Source organism: Semicossyphus pulcher, unplaced genomic scaffold (genome assembly GCF_022749685.1).
Source record: "Semicossyphus pulcher isolate SPU_LCO1_2020_fin unplaced genomic scaffold, fSemPul1.0.p SCAF_12, whole genome shotgun sequence".
Classification (NCBI taxonomy): domain Eukaryota; kingdom Metazoa; phylum Chordata; class Actinopteri; order Labriformes; family Labridae; genus Semicossyphus; species Semicossyphus pulcher.
In genome coordinates, this window is record NW_027211626.1 from 10,292,297 (window position 1) to 10,316,644 (window position 24,348).

Below are 24,348 nucleotides of genomic sequence, written 5' to 3' on the forward strand. Positions count from 1 at the left end.
AGGTGTTTCCAATGTCAAATAAACAGTCAATATTTTATTTACAACAAAAACAAAAGATGTCCATTTATAAAGACACTTTAAATACATTTGATCTGACATCAAAAATGCGTATACTAAGAATATTCATTGTGGTAGAACGTATGGACACATCCAAATGCTGTAACTTAACAAAATAAAAAAATATTTGAAATCTATGGAGCGTGTGGTGTAATTCACAAGACACTGACTCCGATAAAAATCCAGCATCCATGACAAAAACAATGTTGTCTGTGTTAATGTCAGCAAACAGAAATAATAACATGCAGCGATGATATGCAGTAGCAGAAACAGGTAAGTTGAAGTCTCTCTGTGTGAACCGTCAATACTTGAAATACAGCGAAGGAAATTCAGACAGATACAGCATTTTACCTCTCATACGACACTGGGCTCACAAAAAGGAAAGCAACTACAGCATCGATAAATCAGGAATACTTTTAGAAAACTAGATGTGGTCATAAAATACTAAAGGGCGTATTTGAAGAAAATAAAAAAGCAACTCAGTCAGTTTGGAGTTTGAACGGGCTCAATGAGACAAACTGTCCGACAGTTTACTACTGCATATTTTTATCCTTTAGCTCATGTGGCAAAACAGTGCAAATCAACAGCTTTACATTCCTTTAGCACTTCACAACAAAGCATTCGATTGTGAGACCGTCGCTCAAGCTAACTCCGAGAAGGTCAAGTGATTTAATTTCTATATATTCATTAAAAACTGTATCAGCATTCTCTAGGACGTAACAGCTCTCCTCTGTGTCTTCTAACTGAACAGGTGTGTTTGGGAGCACAGCACTGACATGAAATGTTTATTCACCTCTCAAGACTGTGAAACCATCGTGGGATCTTGTTAACCTCAGATGTAGGTGCAGACATGTAACATTTTACTCAGGGCGTCATTTACAACACAGTACATTCCTTTTTACCACTTTTTCTTTACTCATCAGCACGTCTCCCTCGAACCAGCTCTACCTTTAATGCAGCAAATGCAGCTTATGTCGAATAATTAAAATAATCTCTGAACATCTTGTGATTATGATAACCAGTAATCTAAGTGCATGACATTCAGGGGGATCTGTATTTACTGCAAGCCGGAGAAAACACATGAAAGGGCCTAAATGCAGAAAAAGAAGGAACATATGAGGCACTGGAGATCATTCATACTGTAGCAGGCTGTGCTTAAACTGTAAAGCATGATGGGCCTCAGCTACCGACTTTTTAAACATTTTTAAACATGCTCGAAAAAGTGCATATTATCCATCAGACGTTTCCCAACAGGCTGAGAAAAATCGATCAAGTGAGGAACCGGTGTGTAGGCACGTCATGCTCACTAACGGTGGAGTCAAAGCAGTGAATGTGTTTTCAGTAACGGTCGGAGGAATGGCGCCGCTCCACCAGGAGGAGTCAGTCTGGGTTTAGCAGGAGTCTGTTTCGTAGACACGGGGCTATAAACCTGAGTTGTGCAGGTTGGGAATGGGGTAGAATTTGGACACTCGACTCTGTGTGGTGGGGTTAAGGCATTCGGACTCGCCGCTCATCTTGAAGAAGACCTCCTGCTCCTGGAGCTTCCGCGTGAACTCCTCCTCTAACGCCTGCAGGGGGCAGCAGACACAAACAGCTGACACTGTGCAGGAGCTTTATGCTGAACATGGTGCAACTGTAGACATGTTTTATAAGAGAAGTATTTAACTTGCTTATGTCAAAGAGTAAATGGATGTTAAATATACCTTTTTCCTGGGTCGCAGCTTCTCTCTCCACTCCTTTATCTCCTGGCTGTGCTCCTCATCAAGCTCCTTCAGCTTTTGGGTCTCATGCTCGATCAGGAGGTGGCACTTCTCATTCTGTGAGAACAGGTTTAAAATAGTGTCTCAGGATTAATCAATAACATGCATTGTGTGTGGAATTGTACTATGATCGCACAGTAGGATAGCACAGTATATAAAGAACTGCATGAAATAATTGCACAGTATAGATTAAAGGATATACATCTTTAGGAATATATATGGATGAAAATATATTTATAGTATATTTATAAGTGTGTGTAACCGATTAGCGTGCGATCTCAATTCTTGTGGCCCCACCTGTAGCTGCTGCAGCTCCCTGATGTTTGAGTCACACTGCAGCTGCAAATCCCTCATCTGGTTCTCGTGTTTCTGGTGCTGATGGAGCCTCTCGTTCTTCTGCCTCTTTTCCTCCTGAACACCAAACTGGAACAAAAATACGACAATAACGCAATTTAAAAAAAATGCACCAAACAAAGCTACTTGGACAGAAGGGACTGTTTCCTTTGCCTTTGTTAGACTTGTCTGTAGTGTTACAGGACGAGTCTTCCGACCGGTGTAGCACCAAGTCTCTCCTACTTGTGAGTTTGAGGATGAACCATGGGCACAGTGAAGCGAGTGCTTTTCATTGGTTGTTAAGTTATAGTTGTCAGATGTGTCTAGATAAGCTCTGCTTCAAGTACAATAGTTGTAAAAACGGCATTGTATTGTGTTTTGCTGCACTTAGTGAAGAAAACACCTGTTTTATGCACTTTAACCACTTTTTTTAATGATTATTTTTGTGGCCTTTTGCCTTTATGTGATAGGACAGTGAAGAGTGACAGGAGGAGAGAGTGGGCTTGAAGTCAAACCTACAAGCTGATCCAACGAGGAAGTTTCCCTCTGTATATGGTGCGCCTGCTCTATTCACCGAGCTAAAACAGCAACCCCTTACAAGTTAGCTATTAAGCTAATTAGCAGCTACGAGTGAAGCTGAAGCTAACCGAATCTGCCTACAGAAAACACGGTCTCCCAACTACAGTTGCTAGTACTGACGCAGGGGAAGGACGATGTTTTTCAGAGTTGATATTAATGTTCAGTGTCCTTGCTAGTTTTACAGACACGTTCAGAATCATTACCCCTTTACAGTAAGTCTTACAGGCAGCTTGCTTTATGTGTAAAATGTATATTTTAAAGGCTTATTAAAGCAGTGTATCTCTGAAATGTCTTTTCCAGTCCTGGAACTCATCATTTTTTTTAACTCCAAAAAATATGAACTAAAAATGAACAGAAAAGTGAGACAATCACTAGCCAAACAGGAAATCTTGCCCTGTATAAAACAGCCTGTAACAAAATAGACATGTGAAAACCCAGGTGTCAGGCAAAACCCTATTTATACCAGAGAATTCATAAGACGTTAAACATTTCCTCCAGGCTACTTCCTACTGGTCTTATCCGAACAAATCAACATGTTGAGGATGATGGAGCCGGTAGAGCTCGTAAAATGATGGCTGGAAAGTTGCAGAGGGTGGGATCATTAAAAGCACTGTGTTTGTGTTGGGCAGAGTCGAGGTGTGACTGAATGCCGGATGACATAGTGTTGCTAAAAAAAGATTTTGCATGTTTAGTCACTTCTGCTTAAATGTGACGAGCAGAAAATGTGAAACACCAGCAGCATGAGGTCGCAGCGCCTGCACCTGTTTTATCTTCTCTCTCTCCATCTCTGGGGTGACGGATGCGGTGGCTGTGATGCGGAGGCTCTTCTTGAACATGGCCATGCGGGTCTTGGCCTCGCTGCGCTGGATCTTGGGCAGACGGACTCTCTCCTGAGTCTGTTTGTTTTTCATTTCCTCGATCAGCCGCTGGTTGTAGCGCTGCATCTGCTCCATTTCCTTTAAAACAAACATGCCGACAGTTTTTGAGTCCAGCAGCGTTAGTTAAAAAATTCAACATATTCCCCAGAGTCGTTTTTTTTCTCCTTGGCTCTTACTTTCTCATGCCTCTTCAGCAGCTGGTGTCTCTGCAGGAAGTACTGGTCTTTCAGCTGCTGCTTCAGCTGCTGGTGCTTCTCCTGCAGGTGGCGCTCTTCCAACTCCCACATGGCTGCCTCTCGAGCTACGAAACACACACACACAAGTACAATACACACACATGAATAATGAAGTCACGCCACACAAGTGTGACAAGGCAAACATGTACATGCATGTTAGGCCGTGACGAGTACGGCGAGGGAAACAAAGCAAGTTGGACATGCTGGAACACGTCTTTTCAAACAAGCATGTCTGTATTCTCATGACTGCATGTCACGCTCAGACAGCTGTGTGTAAATAATGTCATACGCTTTCTTTACGAGCTGAGAATGAATCAAAAGTGAAATAAAGTTGTATTAACTTTTCAGGCTGTTCTTGGTTTCAAGTCTCTGTTATGAAAATTAATGTGGAGAGGTTTGAAAATTACACAGGATATCTCAAATGAGTTGGATTGCTTGAGTTAAGTTTTTTGTCAAATTAAATGGTAACACAGTCTAAGCACGGACTGATAACTTAAGTCTGCTGGTTTGGTATGGAAATTAGAGCCTGGAGTGTCACCATGTTTCTCACCGGCACTTGAACGCATCGTAACAGCTTTCCAATCAGCTGAAGCATTCAGTATAGACCTTTTTGATTCATCATACGTTTGTTGTCCTTTTAAATTGAAGTGATAATCTGAGTTTCGTTCTCTTTGGCGGCACCTATGGCGATAAACGGCAATTGCATGTGTGACGTCCACGGTTGGCTCCGGTTGTAACTCTTGATTTTCCTTGCTGGCGGTCGCTTTCCTTTTCAGACTGTTTGCCTTCATCTGAGCGTTGAATTTGTTTCTTTTTCTTTGGATTTTCACTTATTTTTGAAGTTGTATCTGTAGTCATCGATCTTTTCTTTGTTTGTTCAGCCATAGTAGATTACTGTTTACTCGCAACACTTGCAGGGACCGGAAAAGCAGCCGCTTAGCTCCGCCTACCCTCTCTGGCAGACCAACCACTGCTGGGTGATGGAAAACGTGTCACTAACTGGGTACCACTTGTGATTTTTTCTGCAAATGTCGCCACAGACACCCAGTCTGTCATACTGCAAGTGCAAAGGCTTTCATCAGTGGGCCATAGGCTCAATCACCATTGTGTTACCTCATTCGGTGATAGACAGACTTAACAGACATTTATTTCAATGGAAATCTGAATCTCCTTAAAGTTATTAATGTATTTCTTTCTGATTTCATCGTGTAAAATAGTTCATAAAGGCTCATTTAAATTACTCCTACTTCTACAACTAGCCTCCAAGTGTCAAGTCTCTACAATTTAAATGTCATAACACACAGATATGAATATAGTGTAACGGAAAGATGCCTGATTACATCTCCTACCTCTCATCAGCTGCTGTTTGTGGTTCAGGCAGTCTCTCTCTATAGTGGCGATCTCCAGTTTATGCTGCTGGATGATTTTCTTCAGAGCTCCGTCCAGCTCCTGCTGCTGCTTCTGTAGGAACTCCTGCTCCTGATGAGCCGGAGAGAAGAAGAGGAGCAGTGAGCAGAGGAAGCCATGGAGGCCACACAGACACAGGGACAGATGAGAGCATAGAGAGAGAGAGAGAGAGACAGCACAGCAACACGGCACAATACTAAATGATTTACTCTTAGTTATCAAATCTGCCTGGAACAAAGTTATATAATCTCAACGAGCACTTCAAGTTCAGTACAACACAGAGGCACTAAGATGTCACATCATCAGCTGGAGTCAGAGGGAGAGACACGCAGAGATCATGGATGGCAACGATCCACAATGGAGGTGAAGAGAGAGAGAGAGAAGTTAACAGTTCAGTGAAGATTCAGATTCACAGCTTAATGTGAGACAACACCGACATCGACGTTCACATCGTCCAGAGCCCGTCTGACCTACATTACACATGACTCACTTTATAAAGAGCCAGAATTATCTGTTAATTATATTTCTAACTTTACACTTGGTAAAAAAAAAAAGATTGTTTATGTCTGAAAGCAAGCTGGTGGCAATTTGCAGGTCATGTGCTGCTATGATGTGACTTTAATTAAGAGTAATCTACTTAATAAGTTAATAACTGTAGACAGCTGAATCCACTGTGTTACCATTACCAAATTATGCACCATACATGTGACTATTGCATTCATAATGAAAGGCAGTCTACTATATTTGGAGCTTGGGCTGATGGAGACAAACATGGATCCAGACAGGCGACTACAGCACCTCTGGGGCAGAGCAGCGTACACGTCTACTCCCTGGCTCGATACGTTAGTCTGATGCAGACGGTGTAGACTATCATATAAAAAACACACAGATACGACGTAGAACATCTGTGGATTGGTGGAGAAAAATACTGAGCAGGAGAGGAAGAGAGAACCACTGCACAAACACAGTGATGACAACACTCAAAAAAAATACAACGCAGCCCATGCTTACATGTGTCGCTCTGAACCATCACAAGCTAGCCTGTCGCTAAACATCGCTCACATCTAAGTATGGGCCAGAGACGGAGAGAAACAGGGCGGGGGAGGGTGTGGGGGACTTACATCCTGCATCTGAGCGTTGAAGAGTGCACATGAGGACAACTGAAAAGACTGTATCATAACCTGGGCCACTGCCTGCGGAGGAGAGCACACTTGCCCTGATCAGGGACAGACAGCACACAGCAGACTGAGGATCTCACACACACACACACCATCACACACACTGATTCTTTCTAACTTATGTAAGAGATGGCCCTTTTCCACTTTGGGAATAATCGGTGAGTTTAAGGCGGCACAGCACAGCTCGGGGTAAACGTTAGGAGGAAGTCGGTTAATAAGTTATTAAACACTTCTTCTCATGCTTGAAAGCTGCTCAGAACTCCAGCGCTTTGGTTTTAATCCGTCTTGCAAAAGAGCAGGTTTGTTACTTTCCATGCTAACAGCTCATGTAGTGTTAATAATCTAAGAATGACCTTTCAAAGTAAAGGACTCAAGACTCGTGTCTAATTCATGCACAGGAAACAAAGTTTGGAAAGAGTTTTCAGTACAGATTCTGCAGTGGAAACACAAACTGTGTCTGTAATCACTCTGTTGTTCGATAATTCACTGCTCCCTACTATTTCTGCACAAGTCATCTCAGCAACAAACGAGCAAAGGGGAATTTATTTTGATCTTATTTTATTTTATTTTGAGCAGAAAAAATAATATAATAATAATAATAATACGACACAATTTCTTTAATTGTCTGTATTTTACATTATTTTTAGCTGAAATTAATTTGTACTGATGCTGCTTAAAATATGACTAAATTAACACTTGGTTTTTCTTGGGGCAACTTACAACTAATTAGCCTTATTGCAAAGCAACTGCACAAAGTGCTTTTCATTGTATGGATTATTCTTGCGTTATGTTTTTAAAATGTCACTTTAAGGGCGCTGGTTTAGCTCAGTTGGTAGAGCAGGTGCTCTATGTATAGAGGCTAAAGTCAATGCACTGATCGCAGGCTCGACTCTCGGTCTGCCGATCATTTGGTGCATGTCATCCCCCACTCTCTACACCCCACATTTCCTGTCTCTCTTCAGCTGTCCTATCAATAAAGACAAAGTCATTTTATTTTATAATTTGAATGATTTTTAATTGTGATAGTTATCTGAATCCCATTCTAATACTTCTCTTTGCTATAGTGTTTGAAATGTATGTTCGGTACAGATAAAAAATGAGGTGTCTTCAAAACTTATCTGTCAATTGACTAATTAGACTATTATTTTAGCTCTTATTTTCATATCTTCACCCTGATGTATTTCATAATAAACTGTATTTCTTGAAAATTAAATTTAGAGATAAAATTACGTGATAGAAGTGAGTATTATTTGGCTATTCTTCTGGTTTAAATAAACAGCTGTAAAGGGACTATTTGATTCAACAACTCGCTAAACGCTATTCAGTTTGAAGTGTGGCTGTTTCAGCTTAAGTCCCAAGATTTATTTGTATTGTCCTGTTACTCCATAATGTCTATTTTTAAGACATTCAAATAAAAAGTTACATTTGAAGGCAAATCCGGAGCGATTACAGACACAAATCTTTGTGTTTGTGTTCACATGAATACAGTAGAAGAATGAGGTTACAGGGAGAGAGGGAAAGGAGAGAGACAGGCAGTAATCTTACTCGTTCACAGAGTGAGAGACAGCAGGTGAGAGTTTACCTCTGCAGTTTTAAGGAGCGATAGGTCCTCCTTTATGCGTTTCATGAGCTCTTTTCTCAAGTATTTGGGTGACTGTCCAACTTCCTGTTTGGCCTACAGTGTGTGTGCACAAACCGGTTCATGTTTTTATGTTCTGAAAATCTTGGCCAACAACAGTATGAGACATGCAAGGCCCACTTAGAGAGGAGGGAAACTGCATCCAGCCACCAACTGATCTGAAGTCAGCATGCCTAATTCCCACAGACTGACGTTCCCTTGAACTAATCAGTCAGTCTTTTGATTAGTAGTTTGAAAGAGCAAATACTGTCACAACTGTTTGTTTTAACTGCACGCGTTAGAGAGAAGTCATGATTTTGTCACAAGAAAGATTGGACTGGTACATGGCAGAAGATGTTAGTCTCAAGATCAGCTCTGTATTACTTTGCATTCAATTAAGTCCCACAGCCATTTAGACGAGTATTATCCCCGGAGCAATTAAAAACAGAGTAACTGAGTTGGAATCATCTGGATTTAACAACCCTGACTTTAAGAAATAATCCTGACTTTTCCTGAGAAATATTCAGAGATAAATCTGTACCTAACTGGCCCTGAATGTACCACAGAAATACATCCTGACTGTACCTTAAGGCAGCAGCAGGTTTAGGTTACGCACATAGAACACAAACTTGACGATGTCGTAGCATCAAGGCACACACTTCTGGTTTCACCGACAGCTTTCATCTTTAGGTAATAGACTTTTCAACAGCCTGCAGGGCGCAGGAGCTAAAAGCCACAAACCCATGGTTTCCTGTTCTCTTTATTTCGGGTCTACCCATTTTTTTAGTTGTTTATAGTGTAACACTAAAGTGACTGTTTACTGTTAAATGGAGAGCAGCCGGGGCACTGTTTCATTCTATGAAAATGCACTTGTAGCATTGCAACACATACGTCAATTGATTTCTTAAATGGTTGAAACCCTTCAATCCTTGAATACACATGTTTCAGATGATTCCACATCAGTTACTCTGCACTAAGGCGTTTAAGATTATATCATCAAATTATCACAACACCACTCGGAAAAGTCTTGAAAATGCGGCCATCCCATGACCAAAGCCACCTCACACACTCATACAAGAGACATGGTTAGTTAATAACACATTAACAGAACATTTTGAACAAAATAAACAACATTGAATATATATTACACATTGTATCAAAAGATTGTATTTTTGAGGCTAAACAACCATAAAAAAGTGGAAAGAAATGAAGCTTTAAGCCAACCTGCACAGTAAAATTTACTCTAAGTGGCCCAGAAAGCAAAGTGAGAACAGCACAACCACCACCGAGGCATCATAAAACACAATGGATGCCAACCGGCACTGCTGCCATAAAAAAGCTGCATAAAGCGAAACACAACAACTGCAAGCACACCCAAAACACCCAACAAAGCATTTAAGGCTGTCAAGCAGAGAAAGGCTAATGAAGAGACCCCGCATATAATAAGAAGCCCAGCACACCATCATGATAAGTATGACGCTTATCCTGAGACTGAACCTTTATTAAAGAGTTCTCTTATAATAACAAATAGACCCCAGTAGCACACCATTGCTAAGGAGGCATCCAGAAGCCTCAGGGCGGATGAATAATGGATACAACAACATGGAGCTAGCAGCATCTAGGAGAAAGATAGCACAGGGAGTCTGTTGCTATCGTTTGCACACGCACAGCACCAGGCGGAAGGCAAAAGAAACACCACTCCCAGAGGATTAATAGGACACAGCCAAGTATGCCACCGGCTAAGTTGTTAAACACATGCACTATTTAACTGCTCGAATCTATGACATGCAAATACATGTGACCCCAAACTGAAGGCACCTCCACGCAGAAGCGGCCATGCACGACTGTACCTCTTTCTTCCGGTTCTTCAGCATGTTTTGGAACTTGGACAGCTCCTTGTCTTGATCCCCTTTGATGCGTTTGGCTTCGTCTCGGAGCCGGCTGGTGTGATCCTGCTCGAGTCGCTCGATGGTCTGCTTCTGCTTCTTCTCAAGATTCTCCACTTCTTGGTCGTACTGACGCTTCTTAGCCTGCAAAGGACAGAAGAAACAAACACTGACGCAGGCCTGACAAAACAATGATAAGTGATTATGTGTGGTTCAGTACTAAAAGTTTTATACAGATTGCTTCAGTTCTCCATTGTTTATGAGGGAGAGAAAAATGATATGGTATCATTTCAACCTGGCTGTAAGACAGTATGACAGCCTCATAATGGCGTGACAGAGACACACTGGTATCACTCTAAATGCTGCATGCAAGTCTCTCTGGCAGATTACGACCAACTTTGAGGTGAAGCAGCTCGTTTCCTTGGAGTTGGCCAAATAAAAACACACTGTGGTACGAACAAACTGACTCACAGTCGTTTCCTGTTCAAAGCGCCGGTAGATCTGCTCTCTCTGCTGCTGCAGCTTGTTGCTCAGCTGCTGCTGGGCCCTCTGCTCCTCCTTCTGCAGGAGGCGCAGCTCTCTCAACTCCTGCCGCCTGAGGAAACCACCAACACAAACAGGGTGTCGCCATATTTAGATTTTACTCATAAAAACTTTCATTTTTCATGCCTGAAATGTTTCTTTATGACATATTTTTAAAATACAATATAAGATTTTTTACAATAATTAATAAGTTACTATTTTCCTGCTTTAATGGTCCTGTGAAATTATCTCATGTTAACTCTGTGTTTTACTGACACAGGCTCATGAACCCCACAGACAGTAATCAGACAGCACTTGTCCAAACACTCAGAGCAGCATGTCTCTAAAAGGCAAAAAGGGGGATGACAGTAACATAATGCAGCATTCACCACATGAGATGTCCCTGTCTGGCATTTGCAAAAAGCTGTGGGAGTCGTGAGATGAACAAGAACTATTTAAAGCAGGCATGTTAAATAGGGCATGTCACATATTTAGACCGTCGGTATAGAGAGCTGAACAGATACAGACGCACCTCAGGAACCTCATCTCTTCGCTCTTGGTGTCGTAATCCGTCACTATCTTTGATGTCGTCACACTGACCTCCACGCCATCCACCATGAACTTACGCGTCTTCTTCAGCGTCTTCTTCTGACGTTTGGCCTCCTACAAAGGAAAACAGGATTTTTTTTTAGGGGGCTCGAATCATAAATACAGGGCTGATCATTTAGCAATTGAAGTTAGGAGTGAGGGAGAGATTAATATACCTGCATAGAGATAGAGCCTTCTTTGCTCTTGGACAGGAAGCTAGAGATGGACAGATTGAGGTCGAGGCTGTTGCTATCAGCAGCAGAGCTGCTTCCAGAGTCAGAGTCCTTCTCTACATCTGATTTGATCACAGCGGGACTTCCATGCTCCATCTTTGATTCTGAATCAGTTTCACTCTCCTGGACAGAGACGGCATCTTGGGAAGTGATCTCATCTGCAGGAGTAGCTTTCTCCTCATCTTCCTTAACAGGGACGTCTTCACATGGGACCGCTTGTTCTGTATCCCCTGAGGTGTCTTTGGCTTCATCGCTGACTCCATTTGTGGATTCAGGTGGCACTGTTTCCTCCGGTTCTGCCTCCTCTCTGGGGTGATTGTCTTGTTCAGGGTGCTCTGCCTCCTCAGGAGCCTCATCCTTAGGTTTCTCCTCCGGCTGAACTTCTGCGGCCTCCTTCTCCAACAGAACCTCAGCGGGAGACTCGTCCACACTCGACTTTGTGTCTGTTTCCCCATTTATGTTAATGTCTATCACATCTGATTCAATATTCTCTGTGTCTGTATTTACATCCGTGCCATTAACTGTGTCTTCTATTCTGTCTTCTGTCGCTTTTTGTGGAGGGATCTCCTCATCTGGTTCTCTGCTTTCTTCTTCTGCTTGTTCCACTTCTCCTGATATGGATTCTGGTTTCTCTGATATGACTTCAGGTTGCTCTTGTGATTCTTTGGAATCTTCTGTACCTGCTTCTTTTTCTGTTTCTTCTCCTTCTTCTTTTCCCTCCTCTTTCTCTTTTTCGTCTTCGATTATTTTGGTCGGTTCTTCCTCTGTTTTCTCTTCGGGTGCCTCCTTCTGTTCCTCCACTGTTTCTTGACCGTCTGGAACGAGTTCTTGGATTGGTTCACCATTTTCTTCTGGTTGTGAAACAGCAGGCTCCGGAGGAATCTCTTCAGCTTTACCCTCTTCTGGTTTCGGCTCTGTAGGAGCTTGTGCGATCAAGTCCTTGGTGGGCTCAGTTATCCTCGATGCCGGGTCTTCATTACCGACATCAGACACCTCATTGAGTTTCTCCTCCTCGGCCTTGTCGACCTCACTTGTTCCAAGTCCTTCATCAGAGAGCTTATCGCTGGTCCGGTCCTCAGCAGGCTCGGCCTCCGTCTTTTCTGTAACAGATTCCAGCGTGGAGGGAGTGGGTGGGACTTTGTCATCCTCTGAGCTGGCCACGCTGGCGTCTGACGGAGCTCGCTTGTGCCCTGGAGCCGCCTGAGCCAACAGATGACAATAACAAATTGTCATCAGTGAGTGATAGAAAAGGTCACATCACTAAGTCTTACACAAAAACAACAGCTGCTACAGTAGAGCCGTAGCCAACAATATTACATACCAGAGGTGTATCAGGGTCTTCCTCCTCCTCCTCCTCTTTACTATAATCGATCTCCTCTGTGACTTCAGCTTTGGCCTCAGCGATGAGCTCTCTGAGAGGTCTGCTGTTAGTCACACTAGTGACGAAAGGATGCTGCGGAGACAAAGAGGAGCACAAGACATTGATATGAAAACTAAATCTAAAACCAAGATCAAAGCAGAAAATGCACTCTTAAAATATAAGAGTGTAAAATACACACATTCAGGTGATTTATTGTGTTCTGTGGGTTATGTGGATGTGTACTTTGAGATAAGAGAATGGAGTATATTTGGGTGAGGCAGCTCACCTGCAGAAGCTGTACTGAGCTCCACCTATTGTCCACATTCTTATCGAGTGCTTTCCGCAGAAAGTCGTTGAACTCTGGCGACCTTTCAAGAATAAATAAAACAAAATCAGTCTGCTGGCTGAAGCACGGCGTACATGTCCCTATGTCCTGCTTAGTGGATCAAAAGTTAGACCATTCTTCCCCCCAAGTCAAGGATTAACAATCACCCAGTTGTCAAACACCAAACAGTCAACATATCCTGATCTTCAATCTGCAAACATTCCAGTGCCACCTCTCTTGTTGCCACCAGCGCACCAACTCACCAGCGAGAGGGATGCATGAGTGTGGGCGGCTCGGACTTGGCTATTTTCAGCAGCACCCTCATGGGATTCATCTCGTGGTTTGGTGGCTCGATCTGTGCCAGCTCTATCAGGGTTACCCCGAGGGACCAGATGTCGGCCTTGTAGTCGTACGGACGGTCCTTGGAAGTTTCGCACATCACCACCTCTGGGGCCATCCTGAAAATTAGAAGCCAGTTGGTTTGTAATTAGAACAACTAACTCTAGTTTTGGACTGCATGTAAATGTGTTAATGTTGTTTAATATCTTTCTTTCCAGGGTAATAAAAGACGATAAAATGGTATGTGTGAGCATTTCCATCTTGGATTCCGTCAGTATTTAAAGCTGAGGTCATCCAATACTTAAGTGCTAATGATTTCCGAATGAGGCCTTTTTTGTTATCCCACAATTCATAGCAGCTGTTGAGCTACTGTATAGAAGAATCATCACCCATAGCTGTTGGACACGCTAGGACGATTATCAGACGGAAAGGGGTAAATGCCCTCTTGTGTTCAGGCTGCATGACTCACCAATACGGAGTGCCGATGAAAGAGTCTCTTCTCTGCAACGTCTTGGTATTTTTAGCAGATACCCCGAAGTCAGCTGAAAGAAGAAATAAATCATGATTCTCTTCATCAGTGAATCAAACCAAACTGTAACAATACGACCGTCTGTGTTAAACGGTGACTCAAGTGGAACAGAAGCTATAAAATAAAATATATCACGACTATTACATTACAAAATATCACCGGAAAAGCCTCAATCTTCCTTTTAAATAGCTCCATAATCCTTCCCAGCATTCTGTTACCTGTGCAACTATTTCAGCCTGCTCTCCTCTTCTCGCACACAGTATGTATACAGTAGAGGGAAAGACAGATCTATCATTAAGTCCCTGCTGACTGCTTGATAATTATTGTTTGCCCGGCTCCGTCATGACCCTCTGCCTACAGAATGTGAATCACCAGTGAGCCGGTATCTATGGATGCTCCAGCAGCAACATGGCCACTTTTACTTTAGTGGAATATTATGTAACCAAGTCAACATAGCAGCAACTCTCATACATAAAAGGTGTGTAAAAAAAACTACAGTTCTCTCCTTTGGGGCTACATTTTTTTTTCCTTTTACATGGCGCCACATGAATGAATATTTGGAGTTTTAACACATGTAAACACCGTGCTGTACTCCCTACAGTCACATAGCTCAGCTGGATGCCAACGCACTGCTGCCTAAAGGATCCACAATTGACTTTGCTAATTAGCTTTTTAGGCCTATTAGTGCTGGCCCTGCAGGAAGGTTTAGTGAGGCCACCAAGGACAAGCATCTGAGAGAGAATCAACAGTGACTCAGTTGTTATTCTGCGTATTTTCTAAAGCAAAGTACCTGAATAATCCTTCATGTTAAAAAAAAAATAAAAAGAGATTTTCTTTTACCCAGTTTCACTTCTCCATCCAAGGAGAGGAGAATGTTCCCAGCTTTCAAGTCTCTATGGATGACCTTGGTGTCATGGAGGTAAATTAAGGCCTCCAAGGTCTGCCTACACACCACTCGGATCTGAGGCTCTGTCAGTGGCCTCTCCAGTTCTGTGGGTAAGAACATTTACCATTCATCTCATTTTTTCCCCATTTTTTATGTTGTTATTATAGTTTTCAGACATATTTTAACACACACAGATTAAGCCATTTTGGATATATTAGCATCAAATATGAAAGCCTGTTCGTATCCAATGGCAACTGGAGCAAAAATCTCCACCCTGAAACCAGCCAGCATGTATGACTGGACAAATCTGAGGGAAGAAATTTGCTGTATGTGAGTCAGAGCACAGAGCCAAATGCACCAACATCCGACGGTGAAGTGAATTAATTGGTATCCTCTTTGTCAGTGTACTTCAGAAGCAAGAGAAAATGTTGAGGTGTTGCTGCAAGCTTCAAACCAAGAGAGAGAAACTGCGTGAAAGTGGACAAACCACTCCTTGAAATCTGAGCTTCAATAATTACACAGTTGGAGTGGCCTCTTTAACTGGCAAGGGGGGGAAAAAATCCCACAGAGGAGGCTTCTGGATGGAATAAAAAGAGCTGGCACTCGAGGATGTAGGAAAGAAAAAGCTTCAGGACTTCTCTTTTTTCTGTTTCCCTCAATGAAGTAGGGACTTACCCAGCATGATGGCATCCACTGCACCACCCGCACAGAACTCAATCAGGATCTGCAAAAGTTAAACACAACAAAGGTACAGTAAGATAGGTGAAGCACTAATTTAAGTCATTATGAGCTCTGATAAATGACATATTAATTGGGAAGAGGAACTTGTGTTATCTAAGGTAGGTGAACAACATGACCTTTATGGGAAAGACATCAGAACCTGCATTCTGTGTTATTGATTAGGCTGTGGAGACATTCCAAGAAGCCTATCGATCAGACATGAGACAGCCACCCTGAGCTTGCTTCCTCTATGAAAACATGTTTGGTTTTTTTTCAGGGAATATCTTCACAATTCAGAGATTGCCAGCTTGTAAAATATAGGGATGCACGATAATGGATTTTTTTTGCTGATATCTGATATGCTGATATTTTTCAGCCCTTTCTGCCAATATCGATACCGATATATTACACATGTTTTTTTCCACCTTACTGCAGAGAACACCAATTGTCCCCTGTAGTGGATCATGCCTACTCTTATTGTAGTGGCTCACTGGCAGATGCAGAAATAACATAATACAGTGCTTTTTAAAATGTACACATTCACTGGGCAATATGAGAAAACTGCTTAAACTTAGGTTATGTACAAAATGCTCATACATATTTATTTGTATGTAACATTTTCTTTAGACAGGCTTGGATGATGCTCTCCCAGAGGCAATCCTGACAATAGCATGAAATCACCTTGCTGTCTTTTTTCAGAAACGTTGAAAAACAGCAGCATTCATCTTGCACCCTTCTTCACGCTCAGTGGAAGAGGTGTGGTGCAGGCAGTGCACACGCACACTCGTGCAGAGTTAATGTCGTAGCGTTACGTCAAGCTTTTTTAGGGAATCATCGAGCATTTAGGCATAATTAAAGCGTTGTTTTATCTGCGGAAAATATCAGCAGAAAAATGACATATCTGCCGATGCTGATATGTCATTTTCAAGCCATAATCTGCAGATACCGATAACGTGCCGATAATAATATATCATCACAGTTTCTTTAAGATGCACCTGCAAAAGTGTGCAGAGTAGGTTGTGATGGTTGGTCATGTTAGAACAATCTTTGTGCACATGTCAACATGTGACTCACATCCCGGATATTTCATCATACATTCTGATGAAAAACGACTTCCTCATTTTGGTGAGAATAACCGAATACTCAGGAGATAAAGCAGCAAACGTGTAGCCACAAACAAACACTCTAGATATAAATATGTAAACTGTAATGTTTTAAAAGGGAAAGCTTTAAAAGGAAATGTACTGATGAAATATCCAGGGAGTTAATAAAAGGAACTTAAATTGACTTCCACTTGTCAATCATAGCGTGAACGTCTTAATATTACACAATTAAAAGAACAGTGGAAGCTGTAAGAGAACTATGAATCCACCAGTTCACCAAGCATATTTCCTCATCTCTGAGAAGCCACAGCACATTAGATGAACAAATCATTGTTCCCTAATACTGTTATCAAGAGGTTAAACTGACCAGCTTCTGACCTCAGTGGTAAGAGCTGATGTAATGCACCCAACCACCACTTCATCTAGCTATAGGCTTTGCCAGCTAGGTTGCAGCTCATGGTATCAGATGATACACAAAAATCAATCACAGCTACAGCCGAGCACCACCCTTTTCAAACAAAGAGGAGAAACCAAGCGGTAGTTCCTGTTCTGCATGACAATTTACTGTGCCGTGGGAATCTCGCCTGTAAATTAGTTGCTTATGATTCTGTGTTGCACAAGGTGTAAGTACACAAATCTTAACTAGTTTGATCCGTATCTCAGGTTTGATTGAACATCGTGAATCTTTTTTTATCAACATATTTTTCTTGAATAACAACGTAGGAAAAAGAGGAACACAATTATCATAAATTAACTCAACACATGCAGAGCAGAGGAAGTTACACATTCGTCATGCCGCTTTGGAGACAGGGGGCCGCAGGGACAGACCTGTATGCAGCTCTGAATTATTCACGAGCACTTTCTCCAGCCACCAAAACCACTCCATTATCATCCCATAGCTGCGGCCAGTCCACAAGGGATGGTCACATGACACCACCTGCCAGGACCTAATTGCTGTGGGGCCTCTTACAGCACACAGAATGGGATCTACTGACCATGTATTAAAAGTGCAATGTGACTCAACTCTCTGCTCGTAATAAAACGGCTTTTTATAACTGAAGCAGGCGTGAGCCTTTTAAAAAATGAGTTAAGAGAATTTACACGTTCGTCTCTATAAAGAAGCCGCTGCTTAAGCTTCATGAGGGGGGTATAAAAAGATCAATAGTCATTTTTTCTGGATGACCTGTGACCTCTGGAGGGTCAGGCGACCTTGCAGCTGAACAGGCAGCCTTCACCTAGAGCTGTGTCCTATTAACAGTATTAAACTCTTCCACAGGAAGAAATGCACTGCTAGTATCCTTTAATCATATGATATAAGAATCCTCTGAGTAGCAGCAAAACAAACAGTAGCTTGTAATGAATTTGTGTGTCTCTGTGCGTGACTGGTTCACCGCCCCTGTGTCTCCTTGGCTTCAAATCAACAGCAACAAACGAGGCTTGCTTACCCAAAGTTTGCCTTCAAAATAAAAGGCGTCCAGCAGTTTGACGATGTGGTGGTGGTTGCAGGAGGCCAAGATGTCTATTTCTACCATGTAGTCCTCCAGCTCATCCTCGGTCTTTGTGTCAATAACCTTGGCAGCAGCGAGGGTCCCATTCTGCTTGTTCTGAGCCTGAAAGCAACATTGATGTCAATAACAGGAAATTGACTATACTTTCACAATACACAATGTAATACTAATGAAAGGAAGAGAACAATGCATCAATGAGTATGCTGTTCAATACATTTCTGATACTGCTGCAGGCTGGACTGCAGAACAATTAGCTTACAGTGGAGCAGCTATTGAGGAAGAACATCCATCAGCATTAACAATTTAATTTAAGACAAAAGCCATTTTGAATGTGGAGCAGTAAACACTGGAGCACTTTATGGCTTGTGTAGATCAAAGCAATCTTTATAAATACATTTCATACTGACCTTACGATAACACATTGTTAAATATTGAAACGGAAAATCACTCAGGAAGAAAAAGCCCCCAAATACCCATCTGAAGACGAAGTATTTCCAATATGCCCCATCATCTTCTGACCTACTGGAACAAAACCACCCTTGCTCACCACCTCCTCTTCCTTTTCTTCCCTCTCCTTTCGCTCTTTGCTCTCACTTTGACACGATAACTGTAATCTTAAAACTGTAATCTCAAAGATTTAAGTTTCGTTCTCTTTGGCAGCACCTACGGCGATAAACAGTAATTGCGGGAGCTCACTTCCCACATATCCCAGACAGTGTTGCATGTGTGATGTCCTCCGGTTGTAACTCGCTGACGGTCGCTTTCCTTTTCAGACTGTTTGCCTTCATCTGAGTGGATTTTCACTTGTTTTTTAAGTTGTAGGCTATCGGTAGTCATCTATCTTTGTTGTTTGTTGTGTTTGTTCAGCCATAGCAGATTACTGTTTACTCACAACACTTGCAGAGACTGGAAAAAGCAGCCGCTTAGCTCCGCCTACCCTCTCTGGCAGACCAACCACTGCTGGGTGACGGAAAAAGTGTCACTAACTGGGCGTCGCTTGTGATTTCTTTCCCACGAAAGTCGCACCGAACACCCAGAAACATAGACTCTATCATATTAAGATATACATACATATGTATTAGACTATAGATTATATTGAGGTGGGAATAAATAAGTTTCACTTCTTCCCACTCCTTTTCGGATATGGGAAATCTAAACATCATGTTTTGTTTTCAATTTTCATGTTGTCTATTGTAAAGTATTTATTTATTTATTTTATATTTTTATGTCTGTCCATTACTGTTTTGTTTTCTTGTTTCCTTTATACAGGTCCGAAATAAACTACTAAACTGAAAACTGAAACTGAATCACCATTGGGTTACCTCATTCGGCGATAGATAGTGACTTAACAGACATTTATTTAATGAAAATCTAAATGATTATTACTCCAAATGTGTTACAGTGGCAGTTGTATGAAGATTTCATTAAACAAATGTATACATTTCCTAGGTTTCTGATAATGGAAATGTCAAATTAATGTCTACATCATAACAATAAACTGTAAATAAGAAGTGAATGTGAAGTCAGCCATGGAATAGAGTTGTGGGCTACATTTTTGGCCATGTCATGTTATTTTTCTCGATCCTGGTCGACAGGCAAATGATGTAGCAACTTGTTACTCGCAGGTTGCCATGTCCTAAAACTTTATTGTCAATCTGACTCTCAACTGGAACATAATATACAAGATGCCAACCATGCTGTATTGGTGAAGGGTAGAAACAAGCTATTGAGACCATAAACTCATCGGGAAAATGTTTACTGTTTTAAAATAAAGTGAGAAGTACGGTCATTTTCTCATCTGGTCCCATGCAATCGGTCTTTCTTCTGCAACCAGTGGAGTCGCCCCTGTTGGTCTTTATAGAACACAGGTTTTAGGTGCTTTAGCAGTGGCATTACTTTTAGAACAGAACTTTTATATTCAGTCTATGATTGTAACCCATGCCCCAGAATCTACATTCAGGCATTAAGGCGGCTATACTGGAGAAACTGATGAAAAAATGACCACACACTCCGCCAAACAAGTAGCCAAGAAGTTATTTTAAGGCCGGCTCTAGACTTAATGTTTATGGATACAGACACAATCTCAGGGAGTTAAGGAAAAAGAACAGGGAGGGAGTGTTAGCATAACCAACAGTGTAGAGTGTGTCACACCCTATATTTACACAGCACCGACCTGACACACTGCTTCTGTCTTTCCCTTTGTGCTGGTCGACTCCTGTCTACAATTCACTAATTCACACAGACTAAACATTAGCTTCATGATGGATGGAGAGAGCACAGATTATTTGTCTGCTATTGAGCTATTCAAGTGGTGTGTGTGGCCTTCAGTCATTATGTACATGACATTTTACAATACTGGCTCGTTTTGAGGGATTAAACGAGAGTGTCTGTGGGTGTCATGTTGACAAATCTCACGATCCTGCACATTATGAAATCGATCTTTTAAGACGGGTAAATTATTCCACCTGTCTGAATATGAATGGATTGCAATAAGGATGAATCTAACAGCCCTCTCGCTGTAATGCATGGACACACGCCTCGGCAGAATCTCTCAAATCATTTTAAATGGCACGTATGCCGATCAAATCATGTGAGCTGACTGGATTTGCATACAGAATTATGTCACCAGTTTTTGTTAGGCCCAAACAAAATAATGAAACGCCTCTTCACTATAAAAAAAAAGGTAACTACAGCCTGTTGATGTTTAAGTGTACACATAACTCTTTCACAGCTGATTCACAATTTGCTGGCAATCTTTGTCACCCCACCCAAATGAGGCAGCCATCATCAAACGCCTGTGAAATAACTGATGAAATACGTACTGTGTTGACAGTAATGTGACCCGATGGTGGCCGGGCCATCCGCTGTATATTTGGCTTATAAAAGACATGAAAGTCTTCTGGCTTTCATCACACAGGACACAGGCCTGGGAAGTGTCAAATTAAGATTTCTGGGCCATTAGCTGCATTATTATTTGATCATGGGAGTTCCAGGAATGGTAAGTCACAGAGAGAAAGCTGCACTAACCTCCACTCCGTTGATTTTTTTTTTCACCTATTCACAGGTTGATCTTGGCAATAATTCACACAAAGTCAACCTGGAGAGGTAGGCTACAACAGGTAGCAGAGATTACAGGTGCTGTACACATAACCATGAATATCTTGCAATATGATGTAATCCAACTCAGAAAATAACAGCTTTAGAAAAAGCCACAAAAGGAGGAAACACCCCCTCTCTGGCACTCTGAATTTACCTTTCACTTCCACAAGCACTGTTTGCTGTTATTTTATTAAATTTGCATCATACTGTAATTGGTGTTAGTTCTGCTTCTTGTGAAATGCAGTGGTAAAACAAATAGACCATCATCCTGAGGTGACAAACCGTTAACCACTATGCTAGAATTTATATACAGGCTGGGAGTGACACGTTTGACTTCTAGGGGGATCTGCTCTTGTGATTGTTTTCTGTGCTGTTTATCTGTGTATCCTATGATTTCTTAGTGCATCCTCACACCATCCACTTAGACATCTGGGCAGCCATGTTTACTCTTTTGAAGTTAACTCTATCTTCATGAGTCTGACTGAGGCCAAGTGCAGCTCAATGACATGTCAAAGTCATAGTTATAACACAACAATGTAACAACAGGGCATACCTCAAATCTCCAACATGGGGAATTGTCCCTGACACACTTACCAGCTAAGTTAAATCGGTCACTTAACACAGTGCTGGGTCACAGTTACATATCCACACAGGGAAGATTTCAGTAGGCAGCTCAAGTACATTAAACAGTATGGGCGAACTGTCACACGAGCACTTGAAACAAAAATTCATAATTGAGGGCCTGAAAGATGTGGCCTGCATGAGGACTGTGATATCACTGCTGTCATCTGAAGCCCCATGCAGAATGAAACACAATGGAAGCGAGAGTCTTTTAAGAAATAGGTTAGAAAACCCCAAGGCGGATGTAATAATACATTACCTTGAACACTTTACCAAACGCTCCATCCCCCAGTTCACCAATGATGTCCCATATTTCCTCTGGGTTAACGTCTCTATGTACGTGTTCATACTGCTTCTTCTTCTTGTCGGGGCCCAGTTTGAATATCTTCCGAAAATTGAAGAAAGACATCTTCTCGGGATGAACTACAGAGCTGCTGTTGATGCGGTCTCTCCGGTTATTTCCGCCAAGAAAATGTAGCGGTTCCTCCCGACGCGGAGCTCAAACGGCTATCGAAATAACAGCATGCAGGCGTTAAATGAGGGCAGACAAGCTGCTGTTGTAGCCATTCAGCTATGATAATGTCAATTATAACTTCCCTCGACGGCGGTTGTTCATAGTCACATCACAGCTAGCTGTGTTCACAGGACGCTACAGGGATACAGAGAAGAGTTCGCTGTTCCTCACAGGCTGGTGTTTCCGTATAAATAAAGAAAATATATCGATCACAAATATCACCACACTCGAAACGGCATTTTCATCATTTTACGTAAGCGTGTTTAAAGCGGAGAGTCAAAATGATCCCATGCTTCGGTTGGATGACCACACAGACAGAAGTTAGCGGACTAGCGTCAAGCTGACTGACGTCATGACATGGGTTTCCGTTAGAAACGTTCAAAATAAAGCTGGTACCAGAAAACAATGTTAGAATCAGAATCAGTTGTATTGTCCAAGTATGTAGGCACATACAAGGAATTTGACTCCTGTTTTTCTTAGCTCTCAAAGTACAGACATACAAATTGACATACTAAACTTAGAAACAAGGACAGGTTAGACAAAAGTAACACAAACAAATATATATAATTCAAATAACACAGCAACACTTATAGACAGGAGATAATAGACAATAGTGCAATGAATAGGCCTAGTGAAAGGCACCTTTTGTCGATTAAAATAGCAAACAGCAAATAAAAAAGACAAAAATAAACAAATATGTTTCATCGGCTGTCTTTTGTGCTGTTTAAACAGTGTTCATGGGAAAAACGTTCTCAAACAAACGTTTGAGGAGTGACCTTTACGTATATGCGATAACGGCTTTACGTCTTTTGCGTATCGTTAACGCTTCTAACCGTTGTTGAACAACATGGAATGTACCGTTACCATCATTAAATGGTACGAAAAAGTTGTGTTGCTAGGGTCGGTTCTGAATTGCCTTAACAAGAGAAACCCATTTTAATACGTTTACTTCGGAGACTAGATGTAGATATTTCCGCTGTCAGTTGCCCTGTCAGTAGTGAGCTTGACACGGTTGGTGAGCTGTATCTGTTTCCTGAATCTCCTCGGCAGGACGTGCTCAGCGGCTCAGCTGCTCGGCTCTTCTACGCATGCTTCTTGAGTTCCTGTCGTCATGCTGAGGAAAAAATGGTAGAAGTTGTTATACATTTTAGCCCCTTCAGGCCTACGTTATGTTACATGGTGTTTGGTGTCAGATGATGCAGGCTAATTAATCTTCTCAACTATGTCACAGTTATTAAACAGTCATAGTCTAGTACTTTTGTAAAGCCAAGTGATAAAACAGACAAGGGATTATTTTATGGCTAAGTATGGTTAACCTTTTTATTTTAAGAAGTCATAGCAAAAGGTATGTAAATTCCCATATTAATGCACTTTCAAATATTACAATATAGGATTAAAAGGATGTTGCTCATTATAACTCACTGTTGGATCTAAAACCATAGTGAAATAGAATAAGCTCACAGATTTTTTGTTTTTTGTTTCTTGAATCACTTGAAACTTACCACATCAAGCTATACGTTCAGGGCAGCATACAGATCCTTTAGTTAGATCAAATACATTACACAATGTATTCTTACTAAAGAGTACTGTACTAAAATAATAATAATTAAAAAAAATAAAAAATCCATTACAAGAAAAGGTTCAAAACATAAAAGATATAGTAAGTAAATAAGTACTGAACTGTCATCAACAAAATGTAGGCCTAATGTAGGCCTATTGTATACAATAGTGTACATACATTTTTACAACATGATGAAGACTTTCAATGAAATTTGAAACTGAAACCCTTGAAACTGTAACTGTCAAATGAATGTAGCAGAGCAAAGATAACTTTTTTCCACTGTAATGGTGAGTAGACGTGAAAAGTAGGAAGACATGCTTAAATATAACGTAATATAATATAATAAAATATACTTCAGAGTTGTAGCTACTTGTCAGCAAGTACGGGATCATACCTTAGTTGTTGCTCTCCACAAATAATAATAATAAAAAACATAACATAAAATGCAACACAACACATGAATTCATAACTATGTTATGTAGCGCCCCCGTGTGGTAAACTCAACTTA

The 24,348-nt window shown here is 41.5% G+C and overlaps 1 protein-coding gene across 3 annotated transcripts; it reads right to left on the bottom strand.

Annotated features, from left to right (window-relative positions):
• Nucleotides 1–21: 21 nt before the first annotated feature.
• Nucleotides 22–22,591, bottom strand: slka (STE20-like kinase a). 3 transcript variants are annotated; one of them, XM_069658964.1, is made up of 19 exons: nucleotides 22,025–22,591; nucleotides 17,983–18,147; nucleotides 15,390–15,438; nucleotides 14,669–14,818; nucleotides 13,769–13,841; nucleotides 13,224–13,418; nucleotides 12,922–13,003; nucleotides 12,597–12,728; nucleotides 11,219–12,475; nucleotides 10,987–11,117; nucleotides 10,404–10,527; nucleotides 9,897–10,076; nucleotides 6,372–6,443; nucleotides 5,193–5,322; nucleotides 3,784–3,908; nucleotides 3,491–3,685; nucleotides 2,115–2,240; nucleotides 1,761–1,874; nucleotides 22–1,625 (listed from the first exon to the last, which is right to left on the bottom strand). In XM_069658964.1, the coding sequence occupies exons 1-19, from the start codon at nucleotides 22,172–22,174 to the stop codon at nucleotides 1,479–1,481; spliced, it is 3,597 nt and encodes a 1,198-aa protein (XP_069515065.1). In that variant the 5' UTR covers nucleotides 22,175–22,591; the 3' UTR covers nucleotides 22–1,478. The 3 variants fall into 3 exon arrangements, with proteins under 3 accessions (XP_069515065.1, XP_069515064.1, XP_069515066.1); XM_069658963.1 differs by lacking the exon at nucleotides 6,372–6,443 and adding an exon at nucleotides 8,011–8,103; XM_069658965.1 differs by lacking the exon at nucleotides 6,372–6,443.
• Between the last annotated feature and the right edge of the window lie 1,757 nt (nucleotides 22,592–24,348).